Consider the following 16,605-nt stretch of genomic DNA (forward strand, 5'->3'; position numbering starts at 1 on the left):
TTAGATCAGATTTGTTTTAGAAAGATGCCTCCAGAGGCTGGGCGCGGTGGCTCACGCCTGTAATCCTAGCAGTTTGGGAAGCAGAGGCGGGTAGATCACCTGAGGTCAAGAGGTCGAGACCAGCCTGGGCAACATGGTGAAACCCCGTCTCTACTACAAATACAAAATTAGCTGGGCGTGGTGGCGGGCACCTGTAACCCCAGCTACTCTAGAGGCTGAGGCAGGAGAATCCCTTGAACCCAGGAGGCGAAGGTTGCAGTGAGCCAGGATTGTGCCATCGCACTCCAGCCTGGGCATCAGCGCAAAAACTCGGTCTCAAAAAAAAAAAAAAAAAAAAAAAGCCTCCCGAGGAAGTAGAGTCAGTTGCATCTTTGTAAAAGCTGTGAGCTTTCCCCCACTAGCTTGACTCCAGTGCTAGCCCCCAGTATCGAATGGCTTCATGGTGCTGCACCCAGCTCCAGAGCCTGGCCTGCGCTCCGCCTTTAGGTGACAGCTGGATCTGCAAGTCTGTCCTTTCTGAAGGCCACCAGCGCACCGTGCGGAAGGTGGCCTGGTCCCCCTGCGGTAATTACCTGGCCTCTGCCAGCTTTGATGCTACCACTTGCATTTGGAAGAAGAACCAGGATGACTTTGAGGTACCCAGGCTGGTTGGGACCAGAATTATTGCCTGTTTCCTCCCCAGGGCTGGTTCAGGAACCTGAGCCAGCCTGCGCCAATTGGGCTGTACCCATGGGAAGGGCCTTAGCGGTGTTAGCTGCTGTTAATTCTCATTTTCCTTCTCCTTTCACAGTGTGTAACCACTCTCGAGGGCCATGAAAATGAGGTCAAGTCAGTGGCTTGGGCCCCATCTGGCAACCTCCTGGCCACTTGCAGCCGAGATAAGAGTGTTTGGGTCTGGGAAGGTGCGTCCAGGTCCCTCCAGGTGGATTGGGAACCACCTGACACCCCCCTCCGTGTCCGTGACAGGGTCGGCTCTTGGGTTCCCTTCTTTTTCTCTCCCACAGTTGATGAAGAGGATGAGTATGAATGTGTCAGTGTTCTCAACTCCCACACACAGGATGTCAAGCATGTGGTGTGGCACCCAAGTCAGGAGGTAAGAGTCAGGCAGGGTCTCCTGTGGGAAGGGTTCTGATGTGCAGGCTTGTGCCCAGCCTTCCTCTGCTTTTCAGCCTTAAGCTAGCTTTTACAGGGACCTCTATCTGTGAACAAAAAACGTTAGTCCCTTTATAAAAACAGATCCGGCTGGGCGTGATGGCTCACACCTATAATCTCAGCACTTTGGGAGGCCACAGTGGGTGGATCATCTGAGGTCAGGAATTCAAGACTAGCCTGGCCAACTTGGTGAAACTCTGTCTCTACAAGAAATACAAAATTAGCTGGGCGTGGTGGTGCATGCCTGTAATCCCAGCTACTTAGGAGGCTGAGGCAGGAGAATTGCTTGAACCTGGGAGACGGGGGTTACAGTGAGCCGAGATTGTGCTATTGCACTCCAGCCTGGGCAACAAGAGCGAAACTTCATCTCAAATAAATAATAAAATAAAATAAAAACATAAAAGCAGATCCCTGGGACTGACCTGTCCTGCACTTCCTGGGCCACACAGACACAGATTGGGTCTCCTTTCCCTCTTCCCCCAGCTCTTAGCTTCCGCCAGCTACGATGACACAGTGAAGCTGTACCGGGAGGAAGAGGATGACTGGGTATGCTGTGCCACCCTTGAGGGCCATGAATCCACTGTGTGGAGCTTGGCCTTTGACCCGAGTGGCCAGCGCCTGGCGTCTTGTAGTGATGACCGCACTGTGCGCATCTGGCGTCAGTATCTACCGGACAATGAACAAGGTGAGGGTCCGTTAGTAGAGCTAAAGAAGATCCCTCTTTCAAGGGGTTCACAGTCTGCTAAGACACATACATGAGTCGGAGCAAATGGGGGTAAAAGGTAAGATGTGCCACAAGAGGGCTCGGGGTGGAGTACTAGAACAATCAGGAAAGCTTTGTGCAACAGGGGCTGTTTCATCTGAATTTGAAAGGGTATGTAGGATTTTAACATGAGAATTTCACGTGAGAATTCCAAGTGAAAACTCAACAGCGTGAGTCAAGATAACAATGGTGGGAACGCTGAGACTTAGTGAGGCGTGGTAATTCATTTAAATGGGGCATAGGACATCTAGGGTTTGGAGAGGAATGAAGTGGGTTGGGTTGGCTGGTGGGTGGCAACAGAACAGGGACGTTTCCTTCTCGGAATTCTGCTTGAGAAAGGCCAGTCTGGCGGGAGTGTGTAAGGCAGATCAGCGGGGATGGGTACAGGAATGGAGACGGGGACTCATAATCAGTTGAAGATGAGGGTGAGGGAAAGTAAGTTAGGTTCTCCTTTGAGGCGCCCAGGACATAGGAACGTCTTAAGTGTAAGAGGGGTCTGTCTTGCAGGCGTGGCATGCAGCGGCTCTGACCCCAGTTGGAAATGTATCTGTACTTTGTCGGGCTTCCACTCAAGGACCATTTATGACATTGCTTGGTAAGACTCCATCCCCCACCCCCATCCCATCCCCATAAAGGAGGGATTTTAGAGAAGACATGCCCCATGCAGTCCTCGGCAACCCTGGGGGAGTGCTTAGGAATCGAGGGCAGCCACCCCTATTCCTTATCAGGCCTGACTCCAGCATGCTGCTCTACAGCTGGCTGGGCTGGCGTTCACAGGAGCAGGGAACAGTCCCAGGCTGTGAGGGCAGCACCAGCACTCGGGGTTCACGCAGCTTGTGCCGTCCAGAAGTGATCGAATCTGTGCATTCATGACTGGGTTGTTATTTATTTATTTATTTATTTATTTATTTTGAGACGGAGTCTCAGTCTGCAGCCCAGGCTGGAGGGCAGTGGCGTGATCTCGGCTCACTGCAAGCTCCGCCTCCCGGGTTCCCGCCATTCTCCTGCCTCAGCCTCCCGAGTAGCTGGGACTACAGGCGCCCGCCACCGCGCCCGGCTAATTTGTTGTATTTTTAGTAGAGACGGGGTTTCACCGGGTTAGCCAGGATGGTCTCGATCTCCTGACCTCGTGATCCGCCCGCCTCGGCCTCCCAAAGTGCTGGGATTACAGGCGTGAGCCACTGCACCACGCAGTGGCTGGGGTTTTTATGGGTAACGCTGACTCTGCCCTTGCAGAAGCTGGAAAAGCTGCACCATTCATATAGGAGAGTAGGTCAGAGGGTAGTTCTGGCCCTGAGAGTTGATCCCTAGGACCAGAGAGTGAAAAAAAACTGAGTACTCAAGCTTGCTTTATATTAGCAAACATTTGGGAATCACCTGTTCAACAAAAGTGAACTTAAGTAAATGATGGTAGAACTTAGCTTGTTACATCACTGTTTAAAGAAAGGGGTTAAGAATACTTTATGATGGGGCGGGGAGCGGTGGCTCACGCCTGTAATCCCAACACTTTGGGAGGCCGAAGTGGGCGAATCATGATGTCAGGAGTTCAAGACCAGCCTGACCAATGTGGTGAAACCCTGTCTCTACTAAAAATACAAAAATTAGCTGGGCGTGGTGGTGCACGCCTGTAATCCCAGCTACTCGGAGGCTGAGGCAGGAGAATCGCTTGAACCTGGGAGGCAGAGGTTGCAGTGAGCCGAGATTGCGCCACTGCACTCCAGCCTGGTGATAGAGCAAGACTCCATCTAAATAAAATAAATAAATACTTTATGATGGCTGGGCCCAGTGACTCATGCCTGTCATCCCAGCACTTTGGGAGGCGGAGGTGGGTGGATCACTTGAGGTCAGGAGTTTGAGACCAGCCTGGCCAACATGATGAAACCCTGTCTCTACTGAAAATACAAAACTTAGCCGAACATGGTGGCACATGCCTGTAGTCCCAGCTACTTGGGAGGTTGAGGCAGGAGAATCGCTTGAACCTGGGAGGCGGAGGTTGCAGTGAGCCATCTCAAAAAAAAACTTAATGACATGGGAAACTGCTTATGCCAGGTGAGAAAAGTGCAGTTCATAATTCCATGTTGTTTTTTAGGGTAATCATAGTAGGGGAAAGAACTAGATTGCAGCATCTGCGGTTGTAAGTGGGTGATATTTGTGACTCCTTAGTAGTTAAGGAAACATTTTAATAAGAGGTTTTTAGCTGTGGCCTGAAGTTAGGGAAGAGAACAGGCGAGGAACCATGGACCAAGTCTGGCCTAATCAGTCAGGTATACCCACTGATGTCACTTTCCTCCCAGGTGTCAGCTGACAGGGGCTCTGGCTACAGCTTGTGGGGACGACGCAATCCGCGTGTTTCAGGAGGATCCCAACTCGGATCCACAACAGCCCACCTTCTCCCTGACAGCCCACTTGCATCAGGCCCATTCCCAGGATGTCAACTGTGTGGCCTGGAACCCCAAGGAGCCAGGGCTGCTGGCCTCCTGCAGTGATGATGGGGAGGTGGCCTTCTGGAAGTACCAGCGGCCTGAAGGCCTCTGAGCTACCTTGACTTCGGACAGAGTAATGACTCCCCAGAAAACGCCGTAAGACTTTCCCGGCCCTTGAGAGGACCAGGAAAGAGGCTCACTTCTCTTCAGACTTGGGTAGAAGTATGGAGCCACAGAATTGCTCTCCTTCCCCTCCTTTGACGTGAGGCCTTCAGTAAAGAGCTATAGAACATCAGTACCTTGTTATACCACAGATTTTTCTTAAATTAGGGCACAGTGTTAAATTTTTTGGAGGTAAATATACTATTTATAATTGTTATATATAGTAGGAGGGGGTGTGTGTCTCAGGCCTTTCTGAAGTTGTAAGACTTAAATAATCCATCTGCATCCCAAGTCCTATTTTATAAGGATATTCATAAAAGAATTCCATGGTGAATCCTTGTCTGAAATAGGTCCTGCCTTCCCGGTTTCTGTAAATCTTTGCATTTAAGACATTCAATCAATACTGAAGGAAATTTTTTTTCTGAATGTAGGTTTGAGTGAGAGGCACCTCTGCTTTCCCTTAGAAACCCTCATATACTCCTGCCTGCACCATTAAGCTGTGATGGCAACGGGTGATAGAAAAAAAAAAAAAATGGGGAGCCGGGCGTGGTGGCTCACGCCTGTAATCCCAGCACTTTGGGAGGCCGAGGCGGGTAGATCACAAGGTCAGGAGACCGAGACCACGGTGAAACCCCGTCTCTACTAAAAATACAAAAAATTAGCCAGGCGAGGTGGCGGCGCCTGTAGTCCCAGCTACTTGGGAGGCTGAGGCAGGAGAATGGCGTGAACCCGGGAGGCGGAGCTTGCAGTGAGCCGAGATCGCGCCACTGAACTCCAGCCTGGGCGACAGAGACTCCGTCTCAAAAAAAAAAAAAAAAAAAAAAAAAAAAATGGGGAAAGACAAGAAAAGGGAGAGTTACTATTGGCCACGAGCCCTATATTCTCAAGGGATGCAAATTGGTTCTTCAGTAGGGATACAATAAAATCAGTTTGTGGCCCTCCTAAGGCCCACAGCACATATAGTGTGGCTGAGACATTCCATTTTCACGGCAGGGAGTGATCAGGAAGAAGCTCCCTAGGGGACTGGCGATGAAGACCCGTTGGGAAACACTGCCACGGACAGGCAGTTTTCAGGCTCACTCGAGTTGTCTCTTGACAGTTCTAAATGGGTTCTAACGTGACAGTGGTCTCCAGAGCTACAGCCTTCCCCTAAGTTTAAACCGTGACCTTAGATTTTAGAAAGACAGTGGGGCGATACCCAGAGTAGTGGTTCTCGAAGAATGTGGTCTGCAGATCCTGGGAGTCCCAAGACCCTTTCAGGGAGGATCTGGGAGGTCAACTGTTGGCACTGCGGCGTGAATCAAGGTGGTGGCAGTAAACTAATAGTTTTGACATGTCCTTGTTAGAACAAATAACAGTGATTAACTATACTAAATGTTGACCTAGCCAGGGCTGTGGCTCACGCCTGTAATCCCAGCACTTCGGGAGGCCGAGGCGGGCAGATCACCTGAGGTCAGGAGTTCGAGACCAGCCTGACCAACATGGAGAAACCCCATCTCTACTAAAAATACAAAATTATAGCTGGGTGTGGTGGTGCATGTCTGTAATTCCAGCTACTTAGGAGGCTGAGGCAAGAGAATCACTTGAAGCCAGTAGGTGGAGGTTGCAGTGAGCCAGGATCACACCACTGCACTCCAGCCTGGGCAACGAGCGAAACCCTGTCTCAGGAAAAAAAAAAAAAAAAGTTGACCTTGAGAATACTTACTCTGAGACGACTGAAAGCATGCATGAAGCCCCTCTGCTGTGCACTGAAGTGTGGATGCCTTGAGGAAAAGCAGTGGTACCATTGAGTTGCAAGCTGAATTGGCTGTGTTCAAGGCATGCCCTTTAGAGTTGAAAGAACTAGCAGATTATGGTATTTAGACTTTGGCTGACATTTTCTGGAAAATGAATGGAATAAGCCTCTCACTTCAAGGGAAACAACTGATAGTGTTGCCAATGATAAAAGAAAGCTTTCAAGCAAAAATTAGAATTTCTGAAAATCTGTACTCCACCATGAGCTTTATTGTTGGGGATATTAACACATGTGATTTGTATAATGAAATGCATTTCATTTGGAAGAATTCAATGAACCAGTTTTCCAAAACCAGTACGTGATGTTACAAAATCATGCATGGCTCGGAGATTCATTCAAAAGTGTAAGGCCAGTGGATTTTAATGTATTAACAATCTAAGAGTGCATTAAGTTTTCAGAGTCCACATTGCCTTTAAGAAACTATCACTTGTAGTAAGCCAGGCGTGGTGGCTCACGCCTGTAATCCCAGCACTTTGGTAGGCCGAGGTGGGTGGGTCACAAAGTCAGGAGTTCAAGACCAGCCTGGCCAATATGGTGAAAGCCCATCTCTACTAAAATTACAAAAATTAGCTGGGCGTGGTGGCAGACCCCTTGTAGTCCCAGCTGCTCGGGAGGCTGAGGCAGGAGAATCGCGTGAACCCAGGAGGTGGAGGCTGCAGTGAGCCCAGATCGTGCCACTGCACTCCAGCCTGGGTGGCACCATGAGACTCCATTTCAAAAAAAAAAAAGTATCACTTGTCTTGGCATCAGAGAACAGCCACAGTTCGCTGAAGGGGCTGTTTAGAACCTGTCTTCCACCTGCGCGTCTGTGTGGAGTCAGCTTACTGCAACGAAAACCAGTTTGGATGTAGAAGCAGCTGTAAGAATTCAACTGTTTCTTGTTATAACAAGAGACTAAAGATACTGTAAAACTGCCAGTCTTCTCCTTGGATTGTTTTGGAAGTTATTCTTCACAAAAAATGTTAACATGGACTGGGCATGGTGGCTCATGCCTGTAATCCCAGCACTTCTGGGAGGCTGAGGTGGGCAGATCACTTGAGCTCAGGAATTCAAGATCAGCCTGGGCAACATGGCTAAACCCTGTCTGTATTTAAAAAAAAAAAAAAAGTTAACATGATGATTTAAAAGTGCATTAACCTAGAAGAAAAGCTTTTTGGGGCAACCTCCAGAACTGTGAAAAATAAATTTGTTATTTAAAAAGAAAAAAGCTCTTTGAGGTTCTTAGTTTTTAGTAGCGTAAAGAGGTCCTACCACCAAATCATTTGAAAACTGCTACCCTGAGGAAACTGCCCCTCAGAATCGTCTTTCAGTTTTGTGTGCATTTAGTCTAAAGAACAGAAGGTAAGAATTTGGAGACAATCAGAAGATCTGGATTAGAAAACCTGTTTATTAAGACTGGGGCACATCCAGCTGGTACATTTCAGTGCCCTTTCTGGTGCTGCCTGCCAGGAGCAGACACTGCACATTTCAGAACCCCCATCTAGAGAAACGCCTAACCTGTGATCTAGCTTCCGAGGCTCAGTGTTGGTTCCTGTGGTCGTGCTGATGTGTGGGCACCACTGGGGCCAGGCCACAGTCGGATGTTCCCTCCTCCAGGCTGACTCACAAGGCTACAGGGGACAGCACGCCTAATGAGCAGGTCTGTCCTCCAGAAGTACTCATTACAAGCACGTTTCTGGCTAAAAAATAACCAGATCTTTTTGGCCATGCCCTTAGATTGGAGAAAGAAAACGTTTAATTTGGAATCACTGCAAAGACAAATGGTTTCTACAAATTATTTTATTAGAATATCAAACTCAAAAGAACTACCAGGAACATGCCTGAAAATGCTATATATGATTTATGCTTCACCCGTGACACCTGCTGTCACTGGATCCAGAGTGAGCAAGGGAAAAGGAAGTGGAGGTGGGCAGGGACAGCACCAGCCCTGGCTGGCCAGACCTCAGGCCCACAGACCTGGTCCCCACAACCAGGATCCCTACAAGGTACACATTGCTAATTCAGGCTCGACTCTCCTTTACCCAAGAGTAAATGCCTCAGGACTCAATCTGAATCACTGTCCGTCTCAGCTTCTTTCACATCCACGCTGAATTTGTACTCCTGGTCACATCCCATGTAAGCGTCACTCATGAAGTACAGAGTGTAGTTGTGGGCGCCAGTGGCTGGGGCCACAAAGTCCAACTTCACCTAGAAAGAGCAGGCAGAAATCATTATGAGCACGGACACGGTAAGCATTCTCACCCTTCCCCCACGCCGGAACAAATGCTGGCGCCAGTGGACACACTCACCTTGGCCTTCTGCTGGAGGGTCAGCCTCTTGATGGAGATGAGACTATTGGACTTGGCGTCTCCAATCACCACCCACCAGCCCTCTTCACGCTTCTGCAGTGATCCAAAACCAAGAATTTCAGCATGTAAAACTTGATGGCCATAGGCAGCCATGAAAATGGTTACGGTTACAAAAGAAATAACAAAAATCAGATAGCTTTCCAAAGTTTCTTCCCGAAATACAATTAGATACAACATTTTAATACTGTCAAAAGTTCTCTCAAACAGGCTTAATTATTTAAGTAAGTAGATGAACTCATTTGTTGGTTCTGGCTCATTTCCTTGTGCCAAGGTACCTTCTCCCGCTTAGAACCTGCTGCTAAGTCCAAGGTACTACTGTTAGAGGTCTAGTCTTTGGGGCCTGGTAGCTTTGAGTTCCTTAGAGATACTTTTAAGTCCAGGGCATATCTGCCAGATGAGAAAAAGCTTAACCCAGAGCTGAATGTGCACAGAGATGATCCCCAGCAGGCCTTGCAGCCCTGTCTACTGGCCGCCCCACTGTCACAAAGACCAGGAGTCCTAGTTAAAAGCACTCGTTACTCAGAGCCTGTGAATTACATATGACAGGATCTGGTTTCTGCTGTCAACCTTCAATTCTTCTCCCATATAAAGAGAACCAGAATTTCTTTCTGCTGGTAAAAAACCAAGCACCCAGAAGCACAGTGAGTGGCAGTGAGAAAAAAGAAGAAACCACCAGGAAAGCCCAAGTGTCCTGGAGCCACGGGAGTTAAAGACAAACGCATCTTAAACAGCCAGAGAGATGGAAATGCTGCACGACTGACGGGTTTCACAATGACCAGTCATCTACTTTTTTTTTTTTTTTTGAGACGAAGTCTCACATTGTTGCCTAGGCTGGTGTGCAGTGGGGCAATCTCGGCTTGCTGCAGCCTCCACCTCCCGGTTCAAGTGATTCTCCTGCCTCAGCCTCCCAAGTAGCTGGGACTACAGGTGCCCACCATCAGGTGCGGCTAATTTTTGTATTTTTAGTAGAGATGAGGTTTCACAATGTTGGCCAGGCTGGTCTCGAACTCCTGCCCTCGTGATCTGCCCGCCTTGGCCTCCCAAAGTGCTGGGATTACAGGCGTGAGCCACTGTGCCCGGCCCTAAATTGTTTAAGCAGAAACAAACACGAAAGGAAAAAAAAAAAAAAACCCATAGCCTCAAGATTAATTCTCAGCCTTGTGAGCTCATTATCAGTCTAAAGTTTCCCTCCCTCAGGGACAGTGCCCTTGCACCATGCACCTAGCCAGTGGATAGGGGAGTTGACACCTGGCCAAGCCAGTTACCAGGACGCACCTGCGGGAAGAGGGGCGCAATGACAGGGCCTGTGACTTCCTCCTCTCGCTCCAGCTGCACCAGCACCACAACTGGCCCGCCACTGCAGGGGGAGAGGAGGGGCGCACGTCAGTGATGTGGCAGTGGGCTCACAGCATACTGTCGTGCTGTGCCCAACAGGTACCACCTCTGGCTCACCTGCGGATGCTGTCCTTATCCACCACCTCATAAGACAGTTCGATATTAGGGTAGCGGTTACAAAAGCGAGCCACATCTGCAATCTGGCTGTCGGTCAGCTGAAGCAACGCGTTCCGTTCTTCATCCTCCATCTCCATGATGTCGAAAACACTCTCCACGCCCTGCAGTGAGGATTCGGACGTCAGGAAAGACAGAACACAGGCCACAGCAAATGACACAGGCGCCCAGAGCTGCTACTTTTACCTCCTACACCATCAAGTCATCTAGAGAAAACAGTTGCAGAAAGAACACGGCCCACTGCTGGCAGCCTCTCTAGCATCTCAACAGGGAGCCCCTTCGGAGGAACCACAACTACAAGTTTCACTCACTGAGACCCACCTCCCGCAACCCACCCTCGGTCCACAACACTGGGCTCTCAGGCTCACCCACCCGACCCTCTGGGCTGACCCGGCTCACCTTGTCTGTGCAACGTTTGATGTGCTCAGAGGTGAAGTGTGGCAGCTGCTTCAGGTAGGAGTCCTTGGACCACATGGCTTGGGTGACCATCTGGGCCAGTTCCATGGCTGCCAGAGCAGGGCTGAGCCACCCATTGCTGGAGAGGACATCCACACAGGCCTGGATAAGCCGGATTGCCTACCACGAAAAGGCGTACCAAAGTGGGCGGGGTTGCAGCTGAGATGTCTAGAGCACCACTGGCCCCTGTGCCCCACACCCACACCCTACCTTACTCAGGATTTCCTCCGTATCTGACTGCAACTCGGCACTCAGCTGCATGCGCGACAGGTGAGCCTGCAGGAGCAGGTTGGTCTTGACGTGCGGATCATTGAACTTAGGGTTATTCAGCTTGTGGGGGACCTTCTGAGCCAACTACAAAGTGGAAGAAAAATAGTTGGTGATGAACAGGTGACCCTGCCTGAGACTGGCTCAGGCCAAAGCACCACATGGCCCAGGCTCACAGCCCTTCAACACCCCGAGGCACGTGGGTGGCAGTGGGATGGAGATGAGTGTGAGGGAGGTATGGAGGGGAGGACATATGGTGGGGGTTGGGGGATGCATATGGGGGTGTTGGTGGCAGGGATGCCATGTGCTCTGGGCACACAGGCAGAGTTCGTTGTTCCCAGGACGTTCTGAAGCTGCTGTCCTCACCTGCCTCAGCAGGTTGTCTTCATGGTGCCGGATGGGAATGTTCTCGTACTCTGCCGCATTGGAGATGATCTCGATGAGCCCTCGCACCTTGGTCTTGGCATTGAGGGACATGCTGAAGAGCTCTGACAGAAAAAGGACATTTGAGAGAAGCTGAAAGCAAGCGGAGAAGGAGCAGAACTGCCTGGGCTGCCCTGCTCTCCCCTGCAGTGTCATCCCGCTGACAGACACGGGCAGACCTCTCATCCCAGTGGGCTCCTGACCCCTGTGTGAGAAGGCTCCTACAGACAGGACACGGGCCGTGCCGGGCCTCACCAATGGTGGTGTAGTTGATGTAATAGTAGGCAGCGATCATGCCCAGGTTCAGAGGTGCCACATCCATCTCGTCCTCGATGCTGATGCACTTGGACTGCTCCAGGTCACTCAGGGTCTGCTCCACCAGCTCTGACAAGTGGTCGGACAAGTGACGATGGGAGATGCCTATGGAGGTGAGAGGTGAGTGGGGAGCCTTGAGAAAACGCCCAGCAAAGGCTGTGGGAACCACCAAAGAATCACGTGTGCTCCCAAGCGCACTGACCCTGCAGGTTGTAGTAATTGGGGTTCTGTGTCATGCGGCGGTACAGAAAGGTCCAGGTGAGGTAGTCCACAGCGTCCTGCTTGTTCTCAATGGTCTTGGTGACGATCTCAGCATTGAAGTGGTCATGCATACAATGGTCCAGATGAGACTCCACTGGCAATGGCTCATATAAGAACTTCTTGAAGAAATCCTGTGGGTTGGAGAAGAAGCAGCATTAATCAAGAATTAGTGACAACATGGTCACAAAGGGCCAAGGGCAAATCAACAGGGCATGGTCCCCGTGCGAGACCTAACTAATACCAAAATGGAAGAAGCCACAGGTTTAGAAAGTGCGTCACTGGCGACAACACGCGGTGGGAACAGAGGCACAGCAAGTCACGAGGGCAGAGCAGTGGGCAGCCCAGTGAAGAAGGAGGGAACCAACTAGCGGGCGAAGCCCTCAACACGTGGAGCCAACGGCAGCAGCAAAAGCAAAAGGCAGCAAAATTCCAAACGGGTGGCAGGCTCGTTACAAAAGAATTGTGTAAACAAGAGAGGCAGAAGTTAAGAGACTAAAATTACTGAAGACGTCTATCAAAAGAAGGATTAAAGAATCCATTCTGAGGCTCCGGATCCAAGAGGCTGCATGAATCCAGGACTCACCTTCTTGGAGCCCTGACACATGATGACGCAGCGTCCCTCATCGTCCTGCAAAGGGCGGTTGGCGTGACCCACCATCTGAAGCACGTCATAGATGGGGTAATCCACATAGCTGGTGACAGATGCGGGGAAAGAAGGAAAAGCCGCCTCAACACGGAGACCACGCTCAGGAGGCCCGACTCCCTTCGCCAAGTAACAGTAAAATGTAAATACGGGGAGGCGTGGTCAAATCACAGCACGACTCTGTTTATGAATCTCTGCACTTAGAACTGGCTTCACTGGCTGGCCTCTACATCATTTTAGCATTCAGTGTAAGGGCCATGAATTTGCTGCTCAAGTGCCATGAACCAAGCTACAAAACTATCTAATGCCAAAACCAAAATAACTCCCTATTCGAGGATCAAATATGTAAGTCAAACTTCCCAAACTTTTCTCCTTTAATTAAAAAAAATTATTTATTTATTTTTTTGTTTGTTTTTTGATAGAGCATCTTGCTCTACTGTCCATGCTGGAGTGCAGTGGCACAGCCACGGCTCACTGCAGCCTTGACCTCCTAGGCTCACGGGATCCTCTCACTTCAGCCACCACAGGTGCGCACCACCACACTTTCCACACTTCATAGCTGTGCATTTCATGAGTCATCAAGTCACCTGACTTTAACCCAACCTAGAAGCAGCTTCAAACATTAAAAATGAACCCGTAAATAAAATTCACTTCAAACTAATCCGCATTTCGGGAAAAAGTTATTAAGCATTGGGCCAGGCACCATAACTCACGCCTGTAATCCCAGCACTTTGGGTGGGTGAATCATTTGAGCTCAGGAGTTCAAGACCAGCCTGGGCAACACGGTGAAAACCCATCTATACAAAAAAAAAAAAAAAAAAAAGCAAAAGTTAGCTGAGAGTGGCAGCACATGCTGGTAGTCCCAGCTACTTGGGAGACTGAGGCAGGATGATTGCTTGAGCCTGGGAGGCAGAGGCTGTAGTGGGCCGAGATCATACCACTGCATTCCAGCCTAAATGACAGAACAAGATTGTCTCAAAAAAAAAAAAAAAAAAAAAAAAAAAAGCAGATGTTTTTCTGAGAATGATTGACTCTTCTTTTTTTTTTTTTGAGACGGAGTCTTGCGCTGTGGCCCAGGCTGGAGTGCAGTGACCGGATCTCGGCTCACTGCAAGCTCCGCCTCCCGGGTTCACGCCATTCTCCTGCCTCAGCCTCCCGAGTAGCTGGGACTACAGGCGCCTGCCACCTCGCCCGGCTAGGTTTTTTTTTGTATTTTTCAGTAGAGACGGGGTTTCACCGTGTTAGCCAGGATGGTCTCGATCTCCTGACCTCGTGATCCGCCCGTCTCGGCCTCCCAAAGTGCTGGGATTACAGGCTTGAGCCACGGCGCCCGGCCAAATGATTGACTCTTCTAACTTTTTTTTTTTTTTTTTTTTTTTGAGATGGAGTCTCGCTCTGTTGCTCAGACTGGAGTGCAGTGGCGCGAGCTCGGCTCACTGCAACCTCCGCCTCCCAGGTTCAAGCGATTCTCCTGCTCAGCCTCCCAAGTAGCTGGGATTACAGGCGCGTGTCACCACACCTGGCCTTTTTTTTTTTTTTTGAGATGGAATCTCACTCTGTTGCCCAGGCTAGAATGCAATGGCACAATCTTGGCTCACTGCAACCTCTGCCTCCCAGGTTCAACTGATTCTCCTGCCTCAGCCTCCTGAGTAGCTGGAAGCACAAGCACGTGCCACCACGCTCAGCTAATTTTTATACTTTTAGTAGAGACGTGTTGGCCAGGCTGGTCTGGAACTCCTGACCTCAAGTGATCCGCCTGCCTCAGCCTCCCAAAGTGCTGGGATTACAGGCATGAGCCACCGCGCTTAGCACTCTTCTAGCTTCTTGTCAATCCGCCTGCCTCAGCCTCCCAAAGTGCTGGGATTACAGGCATGAGCCACCGCGCTCAGCACTCTTCTAGCTTCTTGTCACTATATAGGTGTATGACCTTGACCAAGTCGCTTTTCCTAATCTACAAGATGTTTGAGGTTAATGACATAATGTCAAACATTCCTCCTGGCGCTAACTTCCTACCTCTCCTAACTGCGGAATGTGGAAGCACAATGACTAAAAAACAAATGTGAGCCTAGGTATTGAGACACAAAACTCCTAAATACTTGGCTCTGGTGGCATCTCAGCTGTTAACTTCCCTAACACCTTTCCTTCATCCTAGCTTGCTTTCTGTGTGTCTGCAGATTCACTCATTTTAGGAAGGTCTGGGCTAACACAGACCACCAGCTGTACTCACGCGTGGATCTTGCCATTGTAGTACTGGGTGTCCATGATGATTACCAGGTGGGCAGCCACGTTCATGCCCCAGCAGAGACTCCGAGAAGCCACCACCACCTGGATAGCCCCTGAGCAGAATAGGGGAGAGAAGGCTGAGGACAGGGGTCTCTGGGTGAAACAGGTTCACTACCTCATGGGCAGGCCGTGGCTTACCCTGTGCTACGTTTCAGAACTCACAGCAAGGCGGGCTAGGAACAAGGTCTAACATGAATGAGAGGTAACACATTGCTATGAGATAGCTCCACGCTGCTGGTGCCTTGCTCTGGGACTATCCAGGAGAAAACAAGTCATCATAGAACAGAACCCAAAGCCCAGGAACACCAAGGCATAACTACTGCTGATGGACTGCTCCTCTGACCGGAAAGTGCTAACACTCACGCAGCCATGGGCTGGCTCAGCCACGCCAGCAAACCGGAGGTCACTCTAAGCATGCCCCAAACAGGCAGATTCAAGGGCCAAAGAGTAACAGGAAGTGATTCTGGCAGGAGGATCTCCAATGAGGCTCCATTAAGCAGTGTTAAAAGGTAAATCTTTGCACAAAATGCCACAGGTCAACAAGGGACAGTGGCCAGCAAGAGTGTGCCCAAGGGAGAATCAGAGCTCTCCTGTGTGCTAATCTCTAAAGTCTAACGATCTTGGTGAGATGGTTTGGATCTGTGTCTCCACCAAATCTCATCGAACCGTAGTCCCCAGTGTTGGAGGAGGGACCAGGTGAGAGATAACTGGCCCACGGGGGTGGAGTTCTCATGAATGGTTTAGCACAACCCGCCCTTGGTACTGTCTAGTGAGTGAGTTCTCACAAGATCTGGTTGTTCAAGTGTGTAGCACCTCCCCACCCACTCTCTCGGTCCTGGCTCCTGCCATGTAAGATGCCTGCTTCCCGTTGGCCTTCCCTGAGGCATTCCCAGAAGCAGATGCCACCATGCTTCATGTACAGCCTCCAGAACTGTGGGTCAATTAAACCTCCTTTCTTTATAAATGACCCAGTCTCAAGTATTTCTTTATAGCAATGCAAGAATGAACTAATCCATGGAGAATCAGCAGTCTAGTGGCCAAAGGTCCTGGACTCTAGAAAACCAGGTTCTGAAATAGCACAACCCGACATGTCTGCCTGTTTTCTCACCTGTCTGAGATAGCACAGCCCGACGTGTCTGCCTGTTTTCTCACCTGTCTGAGATAGCACAGCCCGACGTGTCTGCCTGTTTTCTCACCTGTCTGTAATAGCACAACCCGACGTGTCTGCCTGTTTTCTCACCTGTCTGTAATAGCACAGCCCGACGTGTCTGCCTGTTTTCTCACCTGGCAAGTAGGGACAGTGTTTATCTCACCTGCCTCACGAGGCTCTCGGGAGGATCAAATGAGTTAACAGCTAAGAGTCCTAAACAGTATTCTGAAAAGGTCTAGTATGCTGTAGAGAAATACTGCCACCCGCACCCCTCACGTTTACCACCACCATTTGGTGATGCCCTTGCTGTGCTCCCCTTCTGTGGCCTGACTCACCTGAACTAAAGAGCTGCTCCACTAGGCGCCGCTCCATGGGACTGAGCCCCTCATGCAGGTAGCCCACCCCATTCAGCAGCGTTTCCTTGAGCGTGCTGTCACTCAGCTTCTCCAGGTACGGAATCAGATCCTTCTCGGTGCAGTGCAAGAACCTGTGCGGCAAAGGCAATGGCTCAGCTCAGAGTGGTCCAATTCCTGGCAGACATCCTGCCAGCTGTACAGAACCTGGCCCCGAGCCACATGGGCTAACCCCACCCTCATAAAGAGGGCACCCTTGGAGTGGGCCAGCCTCACTTAACCTAACCCCAACCCCCAGACAC

At 50.2% G+C, this 16,605-nt stretch overlaps 2 protein-coding genes across 2 annotated transcripts in view; one reads left to right on the forward strand and one right to left on the reverse strand.

Annotated features, from left to right (window-relative positions):
- Positions 1 to 4,631, forward strand: part of CIAO1 (cytosolic iron-sulfur assembly component 1) — a 182,674-nt gene extending 178,043 nt beyond the window's left edge. Inside the window, exons 3-8 of the mRNA XM_050755140.1 lie at positions 487 to 635; positions 791 to 902; positions 1,005 to 1,093; positions 1,636 to 1,837; positions 2,423 to 2,510; positions 4,210 to 4,631. Coding sequence (XP_050611097.1) covers positions 487 to 635; positions 791 to 902; positions 1,005 to 1,093; positions 1,636 to 1,837; positions 2,423 to 2,510; positions 4,210 to 4,450 — 881 coding nt within the window. The 3' untranslated portion in view covers positions 4,451 to 4,631. The remainder of the gene's footprint in view (positions 1 to 486; positions 636 to 790; positions 903 to 1,004; positions 1,094 to 1,635; positions 1,838 to 2,422; positions 2,511 to 4,209) is intronic.
- Positions 4,632 to 8,056: 3,425 nt separating this feature from the next.
- Positions 8,057 to 16,605, reverse strand: part of SNRNP200 (small nuclear ribonucleoprotein U5 subunit 200) — a 30,825-nt gene continuing 22,276 nt past the window's right edge. The window contains exons 34-45 of the mRNA XM_050754969.1: positions 16,286 to 16,437; positions 14,745 to 14,853; positions 12,458 to 12,566; positions 11,816 to 12,005; positions 11,554 to 11,718; positions 11,242 to 11,363; positions 10,819 to 10,962; positions 10,552 to 10,728; positions 10,096 to 10,256; positions 9,919 to 10,000; positions 8,584 to 8,676; positions 8,057 to 8,482 (exon numbers count right to left, since the gene is read on the reverse strand). Of these exons, the coding sequence (XP_050610926.1) occupies positions 8,339 to 8,482; positions 8,584 to 8,676; positions 9,919 to 10,000; positions 10,096 to 10,256; positions 10,552 to 10,728; positions 10,819 to 10,962; positions 11,242 to 11,363; positions 11,554 to 11,718; positions 11,816 to 12,005; positions 12,458 to 12,566; positions 14,745 to 14,853; positions 16,286 to 16,437 (1,648 nt within the window). The 3' untranslated portion in view covers positions 8,057 to 8,338. The remainder of the gene's footprint in view (positions 8,483 to 8,583; positions 8,677 to 9,918; positions 10,001 to 10,095; positions 10,257 to 10,551; positions 10,729 to 10,818; positions 10,963 to 11,241; positions 11,364 to 11,553; positions 11,719 to 11,815; positions 12,006 to 12,457; positions 12,567 to 14,744; positions 14,854 to 16,285; positions 16,438 to 16,605) is intronic.

The sequence above is a fragment of the Macaca thibetana genome, chromosome 13 (genome assembly GCF_024542745.1).
Source record: "Macaca thibetana thibetana isolate TM-01 chromosome 13, ASM2454274v1, whole genome shotgun sequence".
In the NCBI taxonomy this organism is placed as follows: Eukaryota; Metazoa; Chordata; class Mammalia; order Primates; family Cercopithecidae; genus Macaca; species Macaca thibetana.